The sequence below is a fragment of the Alligator mississippiensis genome, chromosome 1 (assembly GCF_030867095.1).
Source record: "Alligator mississippiensis isolate rAllMis1 chromosome 1, rAllMis1, whole genome shotgun sequence".
Lineage (NCBI taxonomy): Eukaryota > Metazoa > Chordata > Crocodylia > Alligatoridae > Alligator > Alligator mississippiensis.
In genome coordinates, this window is record NC_081824.1 from 139191786 (window position 1) to 139211168 (window position 19383).

The 19383-nt window shown below is 40.7% G+C and overlaps 1 protein-coding gene across 2 annotated transcripts in view; it reads right to left on the reverse strand.

Annotated features, from left to right (window-relative positions):
* PRKN (parkin RBR E3 ubiquitin protein ligase) overlaps nt 1-19383 on the reverse strand; it is a 1451839-nt gene that overhangs the window by 478331 nt on the left and 954125 nt on the right. For both annotated transcript variants that reach the window (XM_059714743.1, XM_019479720.2), the window contains exon 7: nt 14851-14987. In XM_059714743.1, coding sequence (XP_059570726.1) covers nt 14851-14987 — 137 coding nt within the window. The remainder of the gene's footprint in view (nt 1-14850; nt 14988-19383) is intronic.

Below are 19383 nucleotides of genomic sequence, written 5' to 3' on the forward strand. Positions count from 1 at the left end.
TAAGTACATAGATTTTTTAATCCTTCAGTCTTCTTCTCTGTGGCCTTAGTTCAGCAAGGTATCTAAGCTTATGGTTATCTTTAAGCATGTTAACTTTCTGTTGGCCTCATCAGGACTCTTGCTGCAGCCCTTTACTCACTCAGGGCCCATTTCCAAAAAATAGTGACCATTTATATGGAATCAAATGGTTGACAAATGTGTACGGATAGGGTGTTACGGTGATATCCTCCATCTCCGGTCTTGGTTCTGCAACCTTTACTCAGTTCAAGTAGTACTTGCTTTCTAGAGAAGTTCAATTGATCTCTTTCCTAAACATTAATACTTCATACTGGTTCCTCATCTAGATACTCTGTATGCAGATAACACAAACCATTTAGATTATTGGCTAAACATTTCTAATTTCTTGGAGAGGTATATTATATGGCAGTAACCCAAATGAGTGTCTTTATTGTGAAGCAGGTAAGGACCACCAAGTCCTAAATAAAAATAAATGGGTCTATATTGAAATATTATCAATAGGGACCAATCATCACATTAGCTTGCAAAGAGATACCAGTGAAGTGATGCTTCTTTATCATGGTTGAGATTTTAAATTCTTGATAAAATAGCTCTGCAGATTAAATCCCCCAGCAACCACTGCACCTTCATCACGCTGCCTTACCAACAGGCCTCCCTTCAGATCTTCCTGGAACTCCTCTACATTGAAAAGGCAGTTTAATGTCCTAACATGTCACGGAAAGCCTCTCTTTTGAAAGGTTGAAAACAAGGATTCCTATTGGTATCACCTGGTATCAAGCACATTTATTCACTAAGGATTAGAATGAAAATGCCAACTATTTTCAGCCATTGTTATTTTGGGTTGGATTTAAAGTGAGTCTCCCTTTCACTACCAGTCCCTTGGGTCAAATCAGTCACCTTTCCCATCCCCTCTCTTTTTAAAACATACGTTTCTGGGTGAGACAGATTTAACAGAGATGGCATCTGAATCATGGTACTTGTTAAAATCCCCCACCAGTACCCACCTACTTTGTGCAGTCACTTGGCACATCTGTTATATCAAGAACAAATCTGATTTAAGAGTTTTAATAAGAACTTATGTCAATAAATTATAACAGATTGGTGATTAGTAGTATTATTTATATGCAATATTTTTGCACCCCTTATAATGCTGATGTCTGCTTCATGGGGATTAATTATTTTCATAATTTTGTCTAAGTAGTAATATAGAAAATGTCAAAAAGAAAATTAGATTTTCACTTTCCAGACACAGAAATTTAATTAAACCAACTCCTTGTTGAACGAGAATGTCCTTAGCTAGTTCTGTGATGTGGCAGTAGCTTTACATACTGCCATGTGGGAGACCAAAGCTCAGAAAGTGACTCAGGGAATATTAATCACCAGGCTTCAGAGAGTAAACACGTAGTGAATGTACCACAATTGGTCCCTGCAGTTCATTTACAGGGCATAAAAGGAAGCAGCCAGTAATGATTTCTCCCCATAGAGGCTGCTGTGGCTTGTAGAACATTTCTCAGAGAGGACACTACACTGCAATAAAGCATCTTCTCAGATATAAAAGCCACCCACTAGGAACCTTGTGATTCTCCTCCTCTGGGAAGTCCCTCAATAGTCTGTATAGTAGTATAAGGCAGAAAGTGCTCTGGGATTTTTCTGTAAGAAACTACAGCTACTTTTATCTCCTGGGTCTTTTCAGGCCCAGGGTGCAAGGCTTCCTCCTCTTTTAAATGCAGTTCAAAAACAAAATGCACAACTGCCAGAGCACTAGCCTAAGCTTCCTACAGCTCTAATGCAGGATATAACATGAAACAATTATTTTCTCACTTTTTCTTTCCTGTATCTTTAACTCTTTCCTCGTCGTTCCTTATTCATACCTCTACCATCGTTTCTCTTTGGTTCCTTGAGCAGCCACTCATTTGTTTCCACTTAGACACCGGCCTATGTCTCTCTCTTTGTTCATCAGTTCCTCCTCTCCCAGTCCATGAACCTTCATCTCAATTTTTGTCTATTCCTCTACCTTTCCTCTGTACATCATTTATACCGTTAAGTGTTCTTTTTCATCCTTGAATTTTCAACCTCTAATTCATGCTTTTGAGTGCAAGGTTGATGACTAATGAGTTTGATAATATTTGGCAGTGTCACTGTTCATGTGGATGATGGCACTTCTCAACTGGGTAAAAACTTGACAAATGCATAGGGGTCTACCCAACTCAAGGAGACAGCTGGACAATATCACGGGAATATTGCAGGTCCAGCTGCTATTATTATAGCCGAAGGCCCCCCATGCCTCTGATTGGCTGAGGGGCTCCAGTAGCCCCACTCCTTGCTACTGATTGGCTGTAAGGAATATCTGTGATAAAGGCCCTGCCCCTCACCACTGATGGGTTGCGAGGGCTATCCATCATGTGGCTCTGCCTCTTGCAGCCAATTGATGGATAGGGGAGGGGGCACACAATAGGCAGCCCTCTCAGTCAATCAGAGGTGAAGGACAGGGGCAGCAGCCATCTTGGTCTCCCCTGTGTGCTGGCAGCCTTCTGTCCCTTCTTCCCCTCCAATGGGCTGTACGGTTGGGCTTCGGTGCTGTAAGGACTGCTGGCTCCCTCTCAGGAGCCAGCATTTTATTTTCAGTAAGTTTTCTTTTTTATCCCTGTGGATTTCATGGACATTGTCCACTTTTGTGAAATTGTGATTTCAGTAGGTCTCTACAGATGCATTAAGCACCATTCAACCTTCCCAACTTGCTGCACAATTCACTCAGAAGGCAAGCTGCAGTCAATATCTGAATGAAATCCTGGCCCTACTGAAATTTGTGAAAGTACTCACAGTCTTTAGGGAGTTCAGGATTTCACCCTTCTTTGGTCTAAGACTTGAAGTATGGGGAACAGATATTCCCCTCTCTGTTACTGATTGAGCACCATTTCTTTTCTTTTGATATTGGACTAGTGATCTTCTTTTAAAGTTCCTAACTTGGAGGTTGGCAGATCCAGGGAGATTCCAGGAAGGATTTCATAATTAACGTTTGTCTTTCATTATTAAATACATCTCTGCCTGCTTTCCTCATGCTTACAGGTAACCAGCATTTACAGATGACCCTCAACCGGTGAAGTAGTGACAGGTGAGACAACAAGAACCTATTAAAGAAAATCTCATGCTGAATATGAATGATAGGAACACACCTTTTTTTCCATGCTTGGGGTTGGGGTGAGGGGAGGTGATTTAAAGCATGGGGAGTATGTTTAAGTACAGGGATGTTGATACACGAGACACAAAGGCTGGCTGGAGCATACCAATTGACGCACTCCAGCAGACTTGATTAATTGAATCTACTCCAACATGCTGTAATTATAGCACATCTGAGCAACCTCCCAGCACATCTATTGGCACCTGAGGAGAATGGGGCATGTAGGAACTTTTGTAACATAAACAACACTGTTATCTTTCATGTGAACATGAAGGGAAAGAACCTTTATTTTCTAAGTTAAGTCCGAACATTTCAAGAATTCTCTCTTCTGGCTGAATCATAAAGAGCAAGACATCATGACTGCATATGACATTTCTTTATATTCCATAAAAGCCAAACATACAAGCTTGGATTTTTCTCTCACCATCTTTAGCAATTTAAGAGCATCATTGAACAAGATACATTTGAGGAAGTACGGTCCTCAGTCTAGGACATTTCTGATTATAATGCCAACTTGTTTTTATAATCTTTTTAAATCTGTGATTTCTTTTCCTCCTCTCCTGCTCAGCCCATTTATGAAAAGTTAATTTAGAATCAACATGCTGATGTGACAGGTTTTCTCCCATTAAAAGCAAGAACCACTTCTTTATGCAGGCTTTCTAAACAATCAGTCACAGGGCTTAGACTGAACCAAATGGGACTTGCGTAACTGTGATGGATACCTCCATCAATCAGCACACCATTAAATTCTCCCTTCATCTCACCTAGTTATTAAATGTTATAGAATGAATTACAACCTGAACATAATACACAAGGAAGGTATCGTCAGAGTTAATGAACAGGATGTACATTTGAATTGTTTTTTTTAAATGAGGGAAGTATCGAATGTTTCATGTTCATTAATCCAGCCTTAATTGTTAGTAATCAACCTACATATACAGAAAGTGGCTGAACCAAACAGAAGGAATCAAAAGGATTAAGTGACTTTTCTATAGAGATAGGCACAATTCCAGTCTTTTCATTTCCTCACTAAAAAGGAGAGAACAGCATCAGCAGCAACTTCCCTCAAAGGGCTGGAAGAAAAAGAATGTGTGTGTGAGGGTGGGTGCATACAAGTGTTCAAAAGATCTGAGAGAACACTACCAGTTTTGTTCTTCCAAAAGAAAAACCAACTGGGGGAACACCATACAAGTGTTATAGGGGTAAATGGATGCTCCACAGACAGCCTGTGTTGCTGACAGGGCACAGGAAGCAGCTCCTGTGCATGCCTCCCAGCATGTTTTGCAGGCTCCCTTGTCTGCTGGAGACAGCCTACAACAGCTGAGAGCACAGGTCAATGCTGATTGGTTGGCTGGCCCATGGGTCCATGCCCTCTCCCTCTCCATAACACCTATTCTCTCCCTCTCAGCTGTCAGGCTTTAAGGCAGGAGACCCAGAGCATGTCTTCTGTCTCTTCAAGCCTGCCAGTTTCCCCACAAGCACTCAGCAATGAGTCCTAATACCTCTGGCACCAAGCAGTTCCAGTGCAGGTTGTGCGAGTTTGGTCAGGGTCAGATGCTGGTTGATCAGGGTAAGGTACTGCCAGGGTACTGGGTGGGGGAAGTTTGGGGCAGGAAGGGCACATTATAGGCACTTTGGATCATCTGTGATTGCACCTAGATCCATCAGACCCTGCCCCCTCCTAGACCCAAGCAGCAAAGACCCAGCTCCCACCATATCCAGGGTCACCAGACATGCTCACCCCAGACCCAAAACAGACTTTCAGGTATGACCTGGCCCTGTGGGGAGGTGGGTCTGGGGACTCCACAAATGGCAAGGACAGGGTGGGCTAGTCTGGTTCTAAATCTGGGTCTGGGCACAGGGACGGGGTAGGGGGAGGGCTGAAGCTTGTTGGAACTGTGGGGTGGCAATGGGGCAGGCCAGAGCCAATGGGGCTCTCATCCTTGTGGAATTCAGGTCTATGCAATGTGAGTATGGGGACAGGGTTTGGCAGATCCAACTCCACCCCATCCCATACTCAAATCCAGCCCCCACTGAGACCAGTGCCCCCAGACCTGCCTTATTATTGTTTCAGGTATGATCTAGGCTCAGGTGTTGGAGGTGGGGAGCTGGAAGTTTGAGAGCTGCAGTATTGGTGTGGCATGAGGTGGGATGGTCCAGGTCTGGGAGAAGATGCCTGGTTGGGGGTGGGGTGGGGTGGGGAGGGGTGATAGGGCAGATAGCTGCACAGCCCTGAGGATGCAGAGAAAGGCTGAACGTTCCCAGCCCTAAATCTGTCTCGGCGAATGGTTACTACGGGTGTGTGAAGCAGGTTGTATTCGATTAGGATTCAGCCCAATTCAGGGGACAGTGATTTGATTAATTGATTCGGATCACTGTCTTGATTCAATTTGGCTGAAGCCAAATCTGAAGATTCAAAGCTGATTTGGAGAATGACTGATTCGGCCATAGACACAGCTTTAAATGTTTTTTCTATGTACCTTGAGGTATCAGACACAGCTTGTGAATGCTGAGATGGTGGGGTGGTTGGAGCATTCCATAGGAGTGCAGGGGGCTCCCTGGCATGCTAAGCGGCAGACACCCTACTGCACCCCTCTGGCTCAGCGATCGTCCACGTGGGGACCCTGGGTGCCCCCCCAGACCCAGGAGGCACCAGTACCAAGCTGGGGGTGAGGAGAGGGTCCCTGCACACTCTGCAGCGGACCTGGAAGTGGACCAGAAGTGCTTCTGGTACACTTCTGGGTCCGCCACTGAGTGCACTGGGGAACTCCCTTTGCTCCTGTGGGATGTTCCATTCGCCTCACCATCTCAGCATTCACAAGCCACCTGGTACCTTGAGGTATGTAGAAAAAACATTTAAAGCTGTGTCTATGTCTGAATCATCGACTCTCTCCGACTCTCTCCAAATCAATTTGGAGGGTTCTGATTTGATTCAGAGAGATTCAAGGGTCTCCTGATTCGATTTGGATTCGGAGATTCAGCCACCAAATCAGGCCGATTCTCTGCCAAATCCAATCAGCAACCGAAGCTTTGCACAGCCCTAATGGTTAGCTGTGTGCTGGGCTGCACCACTAGACTGCAGGCCAAATCATAGACTGATCTCCCTGGAGGGGAGAAGGAAGCTGGAGAAATGAATACTGGGAAGTAGGAAGACAACACGGTGGCTTTTCTCAGAGACATAAGTGTATAAGCATTTGTTTCTCCTGTAGATACTCTACCATAAAGTACTTTTACCTCATTTTTCTAAGGGATCTGTCATTTTTGGGCCAGTTGTACTGGTATAAATATAATGTTTGTACATACCATGCATGCATGTGCATGTGTGTGTGTCTTCAGGAAAAAGAAAGAATGAAATACACAACACATGCCACTCACATCCTTTAACACATCCAAGAAAGTCGCTCAGATACCACCATGGCATGTGCAACGTTAAAACCTGAGTAGAAGAAAAATACCTGCTGTGGTGGTGCATCTCTGCACTTTGTTTCTGTGGGCAGGAGCTTACTAGCAAGGCAGAAAGAGGGAAAATGCAGCTAGAACAGTTGCAATAAAAGAAGTCTGGAAGCTATAATTGCCTGTTTATTACATCTTGAGACAAGCAGGCCTTCTTCTAAGGTGTATTATAATCTAAAAAAATATTCCTTCAGCCTCCCACACCTGCACCTATACACTCAGACTTTTCATGAAAACAAAGGATCTCAAAGTTTAAAGCTGTCAGGAATTTAAAACTTTAAACCAAATATATGAAAGATAAGCTGCTCTTTGAAGAATTCTTCAAAAGCTGCACAGATTTTCTCTACCTTTCTCTTACATTTCACTCATGTAGTCACTAATCACCTGGACTTGTCTGTATTTCAAGATTCCCAAATTACCTTAATCTTGTAAAGAAAGGTTACTCAGAGCTACAGGTTTAGGAAGCTAGCAGCTTGCTGAGGCTTTACAGTAGCTAAGGTTTGGGCTGACTTAACACGGAAATTGCTCTCTTTTACTTTTTCTTTAATTTACATCTTTACATACATTTCTGAGCATGCTCTGTTCAGTTCAAAATTAGTCTTGCACATTTTCAAGATTGCAAGGGAATTTTTCATGGCATGCAGAACAGATGAGACTCAAGTACACTGTTTGTCATAATCAAATCTGATATCCTGCCTTTGTCCTTCCTTTAATTTGCAAACTGTAACTTTGCTATGTACTTTATATGTCTGATATATAGAGTCACGTAATCTCATTTCCTCTTTTGGTCACTATTGTGACTTTTTAAGAGGGTACTCAGTGCCACCACTCCATCAACATTCTTATAGCAGCAAAAACATCTAGTTATTATGCATACAGAATCTATATGGTTGAACCTTAAAATGTGCCCTTTTTAATGATTCCCAAGCAGCATTCTTCTAGTGAAAGATGGCCCTTAAAGCTTCTTTAAAGCTTCAATCCTTTTTATTAAGTGTTCCATATACAAACTTGTGGTAATTGAACCTATTTATTTATTTATATGAGGTAATGACAAGATTACTTCCAGATACAAAAGTGTTTTACTGTTATCATGGGAACAGTGTCTTTTACCTAGGCTTTTTAAAAATACATCATGTCTTTGATAATTCTTAAGAATTAAACTGATACAAAGTCATTTTTGCAAAGTGCTTACAGCAGTGTCAAACTCTGGTTTTCCTTGGCCTCACTGTCTTCTTTTCCTGTGCCAAACTATTTTCCGGTCCTGTCGCAATTTGTGTTAACCTACTGGCTGTAGCCCTATATTGCTAGAACTCAGTTTTATTTTTTTTTAAATTAAATGATGATGGTAAGAACAGTGCATGTTTAAATGGCGTAATATATTGTATATTTTCATACACTGCCTGTTTCGAGGTAATGCTATGAGATTTCAGTGCCCTGCACAGCAACTAAATAACCATAAATGATCTTTCATGCATATGCAAATCTGTCCCTCTAAGCACCTTATTAATTATTTCAAAGATACTTGGAGGTCACCACTCATGGAAATTTCTGTGCATGGAGCCTCATTAATACAAGACACCATACAGAGAGATGGGATAGATTTTTGTTGCTATTTAACAAGGGCAGAGAGTGTGTAATCTGTAACATTTATTTATTTATTTTAAATTTTAATGACCAGTATAATACCACCTGCTTCTAACTGTAAATTCTTTGTCTTTAATGATATACTGGGTTTGAATCATGCAGTTGCTACATTATTCTGAGCAGCTAATCCTATCAACATACTGGAGATTTACCTAGTCAGAGATTAATACCGGATGCTGTCTATTCCCACCTGGAATACTGTTGCATGGCACCAGATTAGCAGCTATGCATTAAGGAATTAATTTTGTCCTACAAAAAGAAAAACATGGCATGTTTTATGCAAGACTAGAGTGAAATTATGCCACTTTCAAGTTGAAACTGTTCATCATCACCTGCCATCACTTGCCTTCCAGGATGCTTAAACTTCTCGTTCATGTGGTCACATACAGAAATGAAAAGATGAAGAGTATGGCCATACAAAGTGCATGTACATACTCAAATGGTTATTCACCTTACCCGAGATACACTGTTCAACTGAAGTCCATAACAAAGATCCTGTGCAACTCAAGTTACCATGCACCTGTGCTAAGACTGATTTGTCAGTCACTGCCCCTTCTGTAGATGCCACTGCTTTTTTTCTCTATTGTCTGTGCTGGTTTGACCTCTAGATTGATCCAATAAAAGATAAAAAGAAACCCCCTGCTATGTCTGTATGTTCTCCTGATCAAAATCAGGAACAGAGAGTCAAATGTTAATGGAAACTGCAGGCTGTGTTCATTATGTTATCTATATTTTTAAAAAACACAGGAATGAACAGAACTAATTTGCACATGCAAACAATCTAAATAAGCTTAATTACCAGACTAAACCCTCCTGCACTGTTCTAAGGCACCATGTGCACATATGCCTTAGAGAAATGGAATGGATTTTAAATAACATCATTTTTATTTGAACATGGACAAGTGAAATAATGCTTTGAGCACAGCAAGCCTGAAACATTAGCGTTTCCTATACATGATGCCATAAATAGTTTGACACTGCTAATCAGTGAATTTTAGGTATTTAGGCCAGTGATTCTCAACCAGAGAACCATGGTACCCTGAGGTACCCTGAGACCCTTTTAAGAGCACCACAGGGTGCCCCAAAATGTTAGTACTGTTAGGTGTGCAAACATGATTCATAAGATAAACCCAGAGATTTCAAATAGGAATCCAGAGTGTTTAAAACACTCTAACCTAGATGAGGGGGTTAGACCTCCTGAGGTCCCTTCAAACCCTACTTTTGTATGGTTCTGTGACCTGTCGTAGTCTTTGTGTTCTTTGTAACAGAAAATTGCTCTATTATTTTTCTGTAGTCAAAAAAGAGCAAAAACTAAGAGCTGACATTTTCCTAGGGGTACCTCAAATCTATTGAGGGGTGCCTCGTGTCTGAAAAAGTTGAGAACCACTGATTTAGGCAATAACATAGTATTGGGATTAGCTGTTTATAAAAAATTCTGTGCTTGTGGGTGCTAAAGAGTTATCACTTACTGGATCACAGTATTGACATCATCACACTAAAAATGAATTAGTTTCATATTCCTGTTAGATATAAGCCCAGAGCATAATCTTGGATGTCAGTGCCCAACCTGTGATTAAAAATAAGATTTGATCTTTTTGCTTTGGCTTCATTCCTGGAAGTGATAAGTTGTAGTGACATGATGTTGCCACAAATAAAAACAGGTATTTGTTAGCATGTCCTGTAGCACCAGGCCAACTTAAAAGGAAATAATTTCATGATTGTACTTACAGAAATTTGGGTAAAAAATCCTTATAATTTCCACCACCTTAAATATACTATATGGTTTAATATGCACTGCCAGAACAGCTAGAAATCAATACCAAAGGATACTGTCCTGAATTATTTTAAAACATACAATTGTTGAAAGATACTGTATGAACAACCACAGGGACAATCATCCTATATTCTTGAATAGCAGGGAGTAGCACAGGGGTGGGCAAAATGTGGCCCGCGGGCCAGCTGCAGCCCCCCAGGCCATTTTATCCAGCCCACAGGGCCCCTAAAAAATTTAGAAAGCTAATATTTATCTGCCCCTGGCTGCCTGTCACACAGCCCTCAATGCCTTGCCAAAACTCAGTAAGTGTCCCTCTGCCTGAAATAATTGCCTGCCCCTGGAGTAGCAGTAGCTTATGCTTTCCTGCATTATCTCAACAGCCATGTTCTGAAGGACCAGGGAAAAGAAGTAATTTAGTGCTAAGTTTGATGAATACTACCACCTTCTTCAGATTTAAAACTTTATTACTGGATGTTAAAAATCATACTTATGTACATGACTTCGTACAGTTAGAAAGGAATATAGGACCCCATGCATGGTAGCTACATGGTACATAATTGGAATATATTGATGCAATATAATAAATGTCTTAGTAGTACAGCCCATGTTAGCCCAGGGTACAGGGAGTTCTTTTATTTTCCTAAAACAAAAGCAATGTTTCTAGGCCCTTTTAAGTATCAAATGCTTAATTGCTGCCAAGTACTTCACCCTGTGATATTTATTGCTTTTATTCAGTCCCTTCTTCCTAGAGCCCAGGTGATTACTTTAGACTCTCAACTTCCATCTGAAGCATGTCTGTCTAAAAGTTTGAGCATTCTGTGGTTTATGTATCACAAACAACCAGAAACCAACTAGGCAATTGGCCTATATGTAGCTAAGCTTTGCATGTTTGTATTTAGCCAACCAATGGGAAAAGTAAGTCAGTGCATTCATATTTTTCTATCTGCTGCATAATGCAGTCTTCAAAATTGCAAGGAATATTATTGACATCAGTTAGAAAAACTGAACTGATTTGGGTGATGACTGGAAAGCTAGAACACTCAAAAGGCATGGATTTCTGCACAGAAGCCACCTGGTGCTGCAGACAAAGCAGCAATGTGACAAAAACAAAACAAAACAAACAAAAAACAAACAAACAAACAAAAAAACCAAGACAGGCAGAACTTATCCCTCCCATTTAATTTGCCTCACTGAATCCCATTGATTGAAATAAGTCAGCAAATGGCATAGCAAGCCAGCACAAGGTGCTTAGTTCATCTAAACCAATGCCAGTGTAGTGCTTCAGGAGACAGGTTCCTTTGTCTGACCCAGCCAGGAAAAACAGTTTAGGTTCAAGGTTAGGGTTAGAGTTAGGGTAGTTGTCAAAAATTTGCTGGCCAGAAGTTTTCCAATTAAATATTCCCAGTAGATAATACTGACTGATCCAAACCAATGTTTCATGAAGACTTACCAGTAGCATAACAATGGTGGGCAAACAGGGAACAACTTCTCGGTGTCTAACTAAGGGGTCCTTTAATGTAGCCAAGGAGGAACTCAATTCCCCTTTCCCCTCGCTCCCCACACCAAACACCCTGTACCCTCCCTGCATCGGCTCCAATTCCAGCAGCAGGGAGGGCAAAGCAGTAGCAGCACATGGCGCCCTGGGTGACACAAGAACAACAACTAAGACTTGCTGCTATGGGGGAAGCCTCCTTCGTTGCCACTGAAAATCAATGTGCCAGCAGCAGAAAAAGGAGGTGACATCCTCCCACGCACTTGAAAACTTCTGGCTGTTGCTCCTGCACTGCATGTTCCTACTACACCAGGCACAGAGGTTGGCCAGTTACCTTTACCATTCCTGATAAGTTTTGTTGGCTTCCCAGCTGGTTTCCCTTAGAACCATACCTAGTTTGCTCTCCGCCTGTGTTTCAGGACACTCCAGACTTCAAGGGTCTAGGACTCCTAAGCAATCCTAACAAAAGAAGGGGCTGACCCAGGGTCAGGAACTCAGACCTTCTAGTACTAAGGTCACCTGGTTCCCTAGGCCATCTGATTCTGCAAGTTTCCAATTTCCCCACTGGTAGTCAGTGGTGGGCAATGTGAACTTGGCAAGAAGTGTGTCCATTTTACTCAGCAGCTGCCAGCATCCCTGAGGAGCACACTTTGTAATTTTTGCTGCAACTTCAGTTCCATGGGAAAATTTTAAAGACCTTCCATTTCATTTGGCACTGGAAGTGAACCAGACTCCAAAATGCTGAAATTTTCTGTGACCCAGAAATTTGATGATTCAGCCACCTCTAAGTGACAACTGACCCAGTTGCCCCAGTGTCACAATGATTTGGCACAGCTTGCAGCCTCAGACTGATACAAACTGATAAAAGACAAAGAGCAGCAGGTTAAACAAACAAAGTTTAGGTTTGGGGGCAGCAGCCTGTGTAACTGCTGCAGGTTCAGGGATAGAGACTGCATTCCAGCCACTGCTACCATTTGTCAGCTCAGACTATGTAAGCGGCAGAGTGCTATTATAAAGCAACTGAATGGATGGGGCTGTTCCAAAAATGATTGTGGTTACCAACTACTGGGTCAGAAACAACAGGCAATGAAAAAGGCCAGAGTGCAGAAGAATAAACACCTATAATAATGACATAATATCTCATTTTTTTAAGTCTTGAGAGTTTTGGATTATGACATGGGTTTGGGCCCCTTGGGTTGGCAATATGGGTTGGTAATCTGGTTTATGGCTTGGGCAGAGAACCTTTAACATAGGAAATGAGGAGAAAGCAAGACCAATGCTCTACCTGAGGGATGGTGAAAGACTACCCAATAATTTTATATTGCCAGGCCTGTGGAGAGTAGACTTACTTTTATTCTGCCTCAGTTAAGCAGAACTGTAAGTTATTTCTGTGAATCTTTCTGACTCCCCCTACCTTAGGCCAAGCTCTTCCTTCAATAGCAATCAAAGACCTGAGGCAAGGCCGTGAGTACTTCTGGTCATCCTCCCATACTATCATAGCATTCATAGATTTTCATGGTCAGAAGGGAGCTCAGTAGATCATCAAGTCTGACCCCCTGCCCTGGGCAGGAAAAAGTGCTGTTCCAAGCATCCCACTGCCATCACTTCCCTTCCACTTTCCTTTCACTACTCCATTCTAGAAGTCCCAAGCACAAGACTACAGAAGTAAGAAGATATTTGGGTCCTTATCTCCAGGTAGATACCAGAAATTGTAGCTTACTTGCTAGCCTCCTCTCTAAGTAAGAGAAAAAGGAGTGTAAAACCCCCAAATTGAAGAACTAGTTCTGAAAGACAGTGCCCAGCATGCTGTCAGTCTAATAGTATTAATGAAGTGGCTGAGCCAGAAGATGAGGTTGAAGGGCCATCAGGCAAGAATATTATGTGTAAATTGGAGGAAGGGCTGTGGTAACAACTAAAGTTGAAAGGAGGCCTGACTGGGCAGGGGGATGAGTTGGAATAACTGCTGCTGAGAGAATTGATTAATTTGGGAAGCAAGAGGGAGAACAGGAAAGATAACTGATAAATGGAGAGAGGAAGAAAATTGATAAATCTTGAGCAAAGGGAAAAGAGACTGATTCATTTGTGTGCTGGGCTGAAAATTGATTAATTTGTGGGGGATGTAGGCAGGGGGGGCAGACAAGTATTGAGTCACCCAACATCACCATGTAAAAATCAAGGAAGGAACAGTGAGTAGGAAGAACAAATCAGGATTTCACTGACAGGCCATCTTAAGCAACCAGTATTATATATATATATATATATATATATATATATGATTTATCTGCAGGTGAGGGGAAAAATCTTCTCTGTAACAAGATACTGTTGTACAGAGCACTACTACATGGCTATGCTACATTTAAATAGAAACCTGGCAAACAGACATTAGCAGCATATGAACTGCAATATTGGCAGTATGTGAACTTATGACCATTGCTAAGATGCTACTGAAATTATTAAAAGCAGCTGGTAAATATAGACAAGCTGAACTGTTCTTTATTACAGTAGATTCAATATCTTTAAGACATGCCCCAGTATAAAGCAAATGTCACTCTCATAAGAAATGCCCACAGTTTTTCTTCTACTCAAACAACCAAGGCAAATCCATCTTATTTGCAGCTTGCAAAGTGAAAGGATGTGATTTACATGGTAGTGCATGGCACTTCTGACAAACACACATGCAAACATAACAGCAATACAAAATTCTGGTAAAGTTCCACACAGCAAATTTGTCTGTGTGACAATGTGATGGATTTGACTTTTTGTCTCACATCTGTCAAAAGTGATCTTTAAGATTCAACATAAATCTTTCTCTACAGAAGGCAAATTTCACTTCCTAGTCAGCTACAGCAGGTAACCTAGCACATACGTTGGGAGATCTGCATTTCATTCAATGCAATGATAATTAGTAGAGATAACTTAATCAACAAGAAGGCTATTTAAAATTCCTATTACTTTTTTTTATTAACACTTGAAGCTATGCCAGAAAAAGTTAACTTACTTGACTCAGAAGAAAAGACCTGGAGGTCATCAAGGATTTTTTTTTAATGCTTACTGCTATCATTCTTTAGCACTTTATAATGATACTAATGTGAAAAATGCATGCATTTGCTTATAAAAGAAATGCCCTTTGGAACTGAGCTAATGTTTTAGAGCCAGCTTACATACAGAGCCAAAAGGACCATTTCAATAACAAAACACATTTTCCGTCAAGTGAAACAACTACTCAGACGTGCTCTAATTCTGACAACAGATAATAGGGCAAGAATAATTAAAAGAACATCCCAAACTTACCCACACAGGGGAGGGAGTAGCCAAGCTCAGGATCATGGATGAACTGGCGATCATTCAGCATAGTCACACAGTATAAATGGAAGCAGTCAAGGCAAATGACATGGTGGTGCAGGCACTGGAACACCAGCACGGGACTTCTGTTAAAAAACCCAAATCAGTGCAATATAATGTTATTGTATGTAACATTGGGTAGAACAACCATCTTAAACTGCTTCAGTTCACAACTTCAATCCCAGAATCCTCGCTGATAGTAAGAATAATATGACTATCAAATCATAACATGGCTTTTAAATAATTTTGTAACAATTTTTAATATCTCTATAAATCATAGCATCAAATGGCAGAGATTTAAAGAAAATATTGCCCCTGAAACTGAGGCAGAGGTAAGGGAGAAGAGACACACCTTTATGGGAAATTTGAAGAAGGTGGAAGATCAAAAAGAGAAAGAGTGCTGTGAAGGAGCAAAGATAATCCATAAAGTGGAAGGCTTTCTCATGAGCTGGGGCAGAGCTATGTACAGCAAATGTAAGAGCAAGTGGCAAAGGAGTGAAGTGAGCAGACATGGGTCATATTCCAGCAGGAATATGATCCAAGGGACAGGCTAAAGCAAGTCTGTGATACCTCCAAATGGTGGGCTGGACTGCAGTATCTATCAGCCACTGACACATTATAGGAGGTGTCCTCTCCTATTAACAGTGAAAGGACCATTTGGCAAACACTGCTCAAAGGCAGCCAAATGCCTTCTGCAGATGCAAAGGGAAAACTACAGATAGTTTAGGAGCATCAACTTCTCCCAAGGGCAGGACTATAACCAGAAACTGCTCTTCACTAACAGGAAAAGAAGTATATTAGCTCACTTCGAGTCACTCCCAGTGCCTCTATGTCAAGCCCCAAATACTGGGGAGAGTTGGGGAGAGGGGGTATGGCAGACCTCTCCAGGCATTCCCACCTGAACATGCCTTTGAGACAAGTTATATAGGTTTGTATAACATGATTATACAAGGACACTTTGTTTTACAACCCAGACACTTCTGACAAGAACCTTAAAAATGCCTTCAACTGCAGCTACAGTAATGATATGGAATAACTTCTATACAGCCTGTAGCCAAAAATATCTTGAGAATTAAAAATTTGTTGCTGTAAATAATATAAAAATTAGAGAAAACCATTATCCAGATGACTGCAGAACCCAATAAAATTAGGTCCCTCAACTGCTAAACAAAGTAGGAAGCTTACAGGCCTTGACATGGCATAAACTATAGGTGCATTTTGGTGGATGGATCTAGCTACCTCAGCACGTACAGTTATGTCCTTTGACAAAATTATAGTGTACAGTTTTAGGAAGGACAATTTTTGACCATCATTGACTCTTACAGTAGTACTGCCAATCCCAAGCATCAAAAACTTGAGAGTCAGGCTGCAAATCGGTGGCATAACAATTCTGAAATGGTTTATTGCTATTTATGTTGGGATTTTTGACCTTTTTGGTGTTCTTGGATTGTACCTCCAAGCTTTTCTTAGGGATTCATCAGGGCTAGAAGCTGTTTGAAAAATCAGAGCTCAGATTCTATCATGTTTACTGGGCTTCTTATGCTGAGTCTTCAGCTACAACATCAAATCCTGCAAATCTTGTGATAAAGCTGGCGATACTATAGCCGTTATAATTCCTGCCAAAAGAATGCTCTGAAAGTTCTTAATTTATGCACTGAAACTCTAGAACCAAACCCTCAACATGGGAATACAACTGCAAAATGTAATCAATAATAATTTCAGATACTGTATATAACATTTAATCTTCCATGAAAATATGCTTCTGAGTTACATATACTATAGAATCCATGGCAGTGTCCTGGTATCTTTAAAATTATAATCTCAGTGTTTTAAAGGATTTCACTGAATAAAGCAGCTTAAAAACTGAATTAAATAAAACTTCCCTATTACTAATCCTTATTAGTTGCCTACTTGCTGTTCTGCATGTAACAAATAATAATTTTTAAAAGACAGCTGCGAAGCAGAATGAGATGATCTGTTTTCCTCTAGCTTTGCCTGCTCCCAGAATCACAAGGGTGATCTTGCAGAGAAGCTCTCAGCTCCGTATCTTGTTGCAGGGGGACTGTTACCCTCTATCAAACTTGCTAGTGAGGAAAATCTCAGGCTTCTTCACCTGGAAAGAGGATGAGGGAAGATTCCCTCTCCCCTCCCCTCTCTCCCGCTCTCACATTATCAGTTTCCCTTCTTCTGGCATTTAAGGTTCCCTCCTTTGCATGGTTTATTCCTAGTGCACACTGTTGTAGTATCCAAGTGTTTTTCTAAGTTAGGAGGAATCCAGATTCTCCCTTACCATGTTTCAGAGATTTGATGGATGGTGTGCAAGAAAGATCTATATACGGGAGAGACCAGGAAAGTCAGAGCATCTAAAAAGCAGGCCAGAAATGCAAACAGAGAGGGGAATATGTATTCTGCATACGGCTTCAGAAGATGATATCCTTCTAGTCGCATTTCCCTATAAACTTACATGCAACTGTAACTAATAGAAATGAAAACTACTTGTGGTATCCATCTTGTTTCCTAATATATTAATAGCAGTTCATAATAGTCTCAAATTAAATCATTCTCCAGAAAGGACACACATGCAAGTATACTGATGTGCATTTAAATAGTTTATGGCAACATTTTTCTTATTAAAATGTGTGATATCTTTCAGCTGCATGAGAAACACAGGACACTTACTTAAATCGTACATATATAATTCAGTCACATCACAAAACACTTATTCTTCCTTATAATGGATATTCTAACATTTACTGGCATGCATGCTCAACTTTGTGACCCACATACCCATGCCATAAAGCCTGGATGACCACAACAGATTAAGCTGAGGTTAACACTTCCAATATAGCCCGGTATTCACAGTCTGGATCAGAACTGAGCACCTCTTGTAAGTGACCAGTGGTTAAAAATCAGATTTAAAAAAATCTTGCTCCCTAAATCAATTAAGAACGAATGTCATGATTAGGTGGATATAGCACATGTTCCTGTAGTATAAGTGCTAGAACTACAGTTGAGTCTGGTTCAAATAAGACTTTAGCTAAAGCACTGATTTAGTTTAGAAACAAAGGGAAGTTATGAAGGTCAAACGTTTCGCAACATATTGTAATAAAGATCCTTGCTCATTCTAATACCAATAATTTAGTAAAATCAATCTGTATAATCTGAAATAATACATTTCTTAGAAGATATTTTGCAGATCACATTTCAACTAAAGATGCTACTGCACAGTTGTTACTTATTTATATAAGTACTAAATAAATACTCAGTAACCCGTTACTGTCTAGTAGCGCCATTGAATGCCTTTTTTGTGATGCTACTGCACAGTAGCCTAATACTACTGTGCGGTAGCCTCATGTCACAGTTTTTGCCACACAACTCTACTGCACAAGTAGTATCAGGCTATTGCGCAGTTAGCATCTCGTGTAGACATATCCCCTGTTCACCAACCAGAAATATAATCTCTTCTTTCTAAAAAGGAAAATCTAACACTAAAGTGGATCATAGAAAACTTCCATAATATGTGCCTGCCTTGTTACTGGGCTAGCATGCCATGGCTCCTTTGCATTACAAAATCATACTTACATAAAGAGATTTAACATAAAATGCTTTCTGCTTTCTGTTTATTAGTATGGTATTACTATTTGGCATGACAATGACACTGCTGGAAGTGATATCTATTCTGTATTTTTCCCCTCCCCAGTTGAGAAACAGCAAGACATAGATAATACCAAGATACACTACAACAGAATCCTGGCTAAATGGAGAAAGATATAAAGACTGATCTTGTTTAGATAAGAACCCCACTGGGAAATAAATTGTTCTAGTATATCCCAAAATCTCATGACAGGTGTTATTAATGTACTGAGAGTCAGTCCAGTGGCTAGAAATGTGAGGAGCTACTTAGCATAAGGAATTATTTGCAGACACAACAGTGGATTAAACAATGCATCTTTCACTGCCTGCTTATGAAAACCTTGGGCTAAATATTTTTTCTTTTTTTCCCCTATTAGCCCTCATCCTTCAGTTTTAAAAAAGGCTCAGTGAGTTAAGGTTAAACAGCATGCCACATCTATCAGTCATACACCCACCCACCCATGCGCGTGCACATGCATGTGCACACACACACACACACACACACGCGCGTGTATATAAATAGCTGCCAGGCTGAAGCACTTTGGAGGCAGGGATGTAGCTAAAGCCCACAGAAATTTGTGAACAACATGTTGAAAGAATCTGTGAAAATCCCTGGGGGTCATTTCTAGGTGACAGTTGTATTTTTCTCACCTCTGTTTCAAAATCTTAGCCAAATAATAACATGAAAACCCCAAACAAAAATGTCTACATGGCTAACTATCATGGTATATATTCAGTAAAAGTAAAAGTAGCCATACAAGATTATTTGCTACCTAATAAATATCCAATGCTACATCATAGACATTAACCATACCTGTGACTGCTATAATTTATTGTAAAACACTCCTG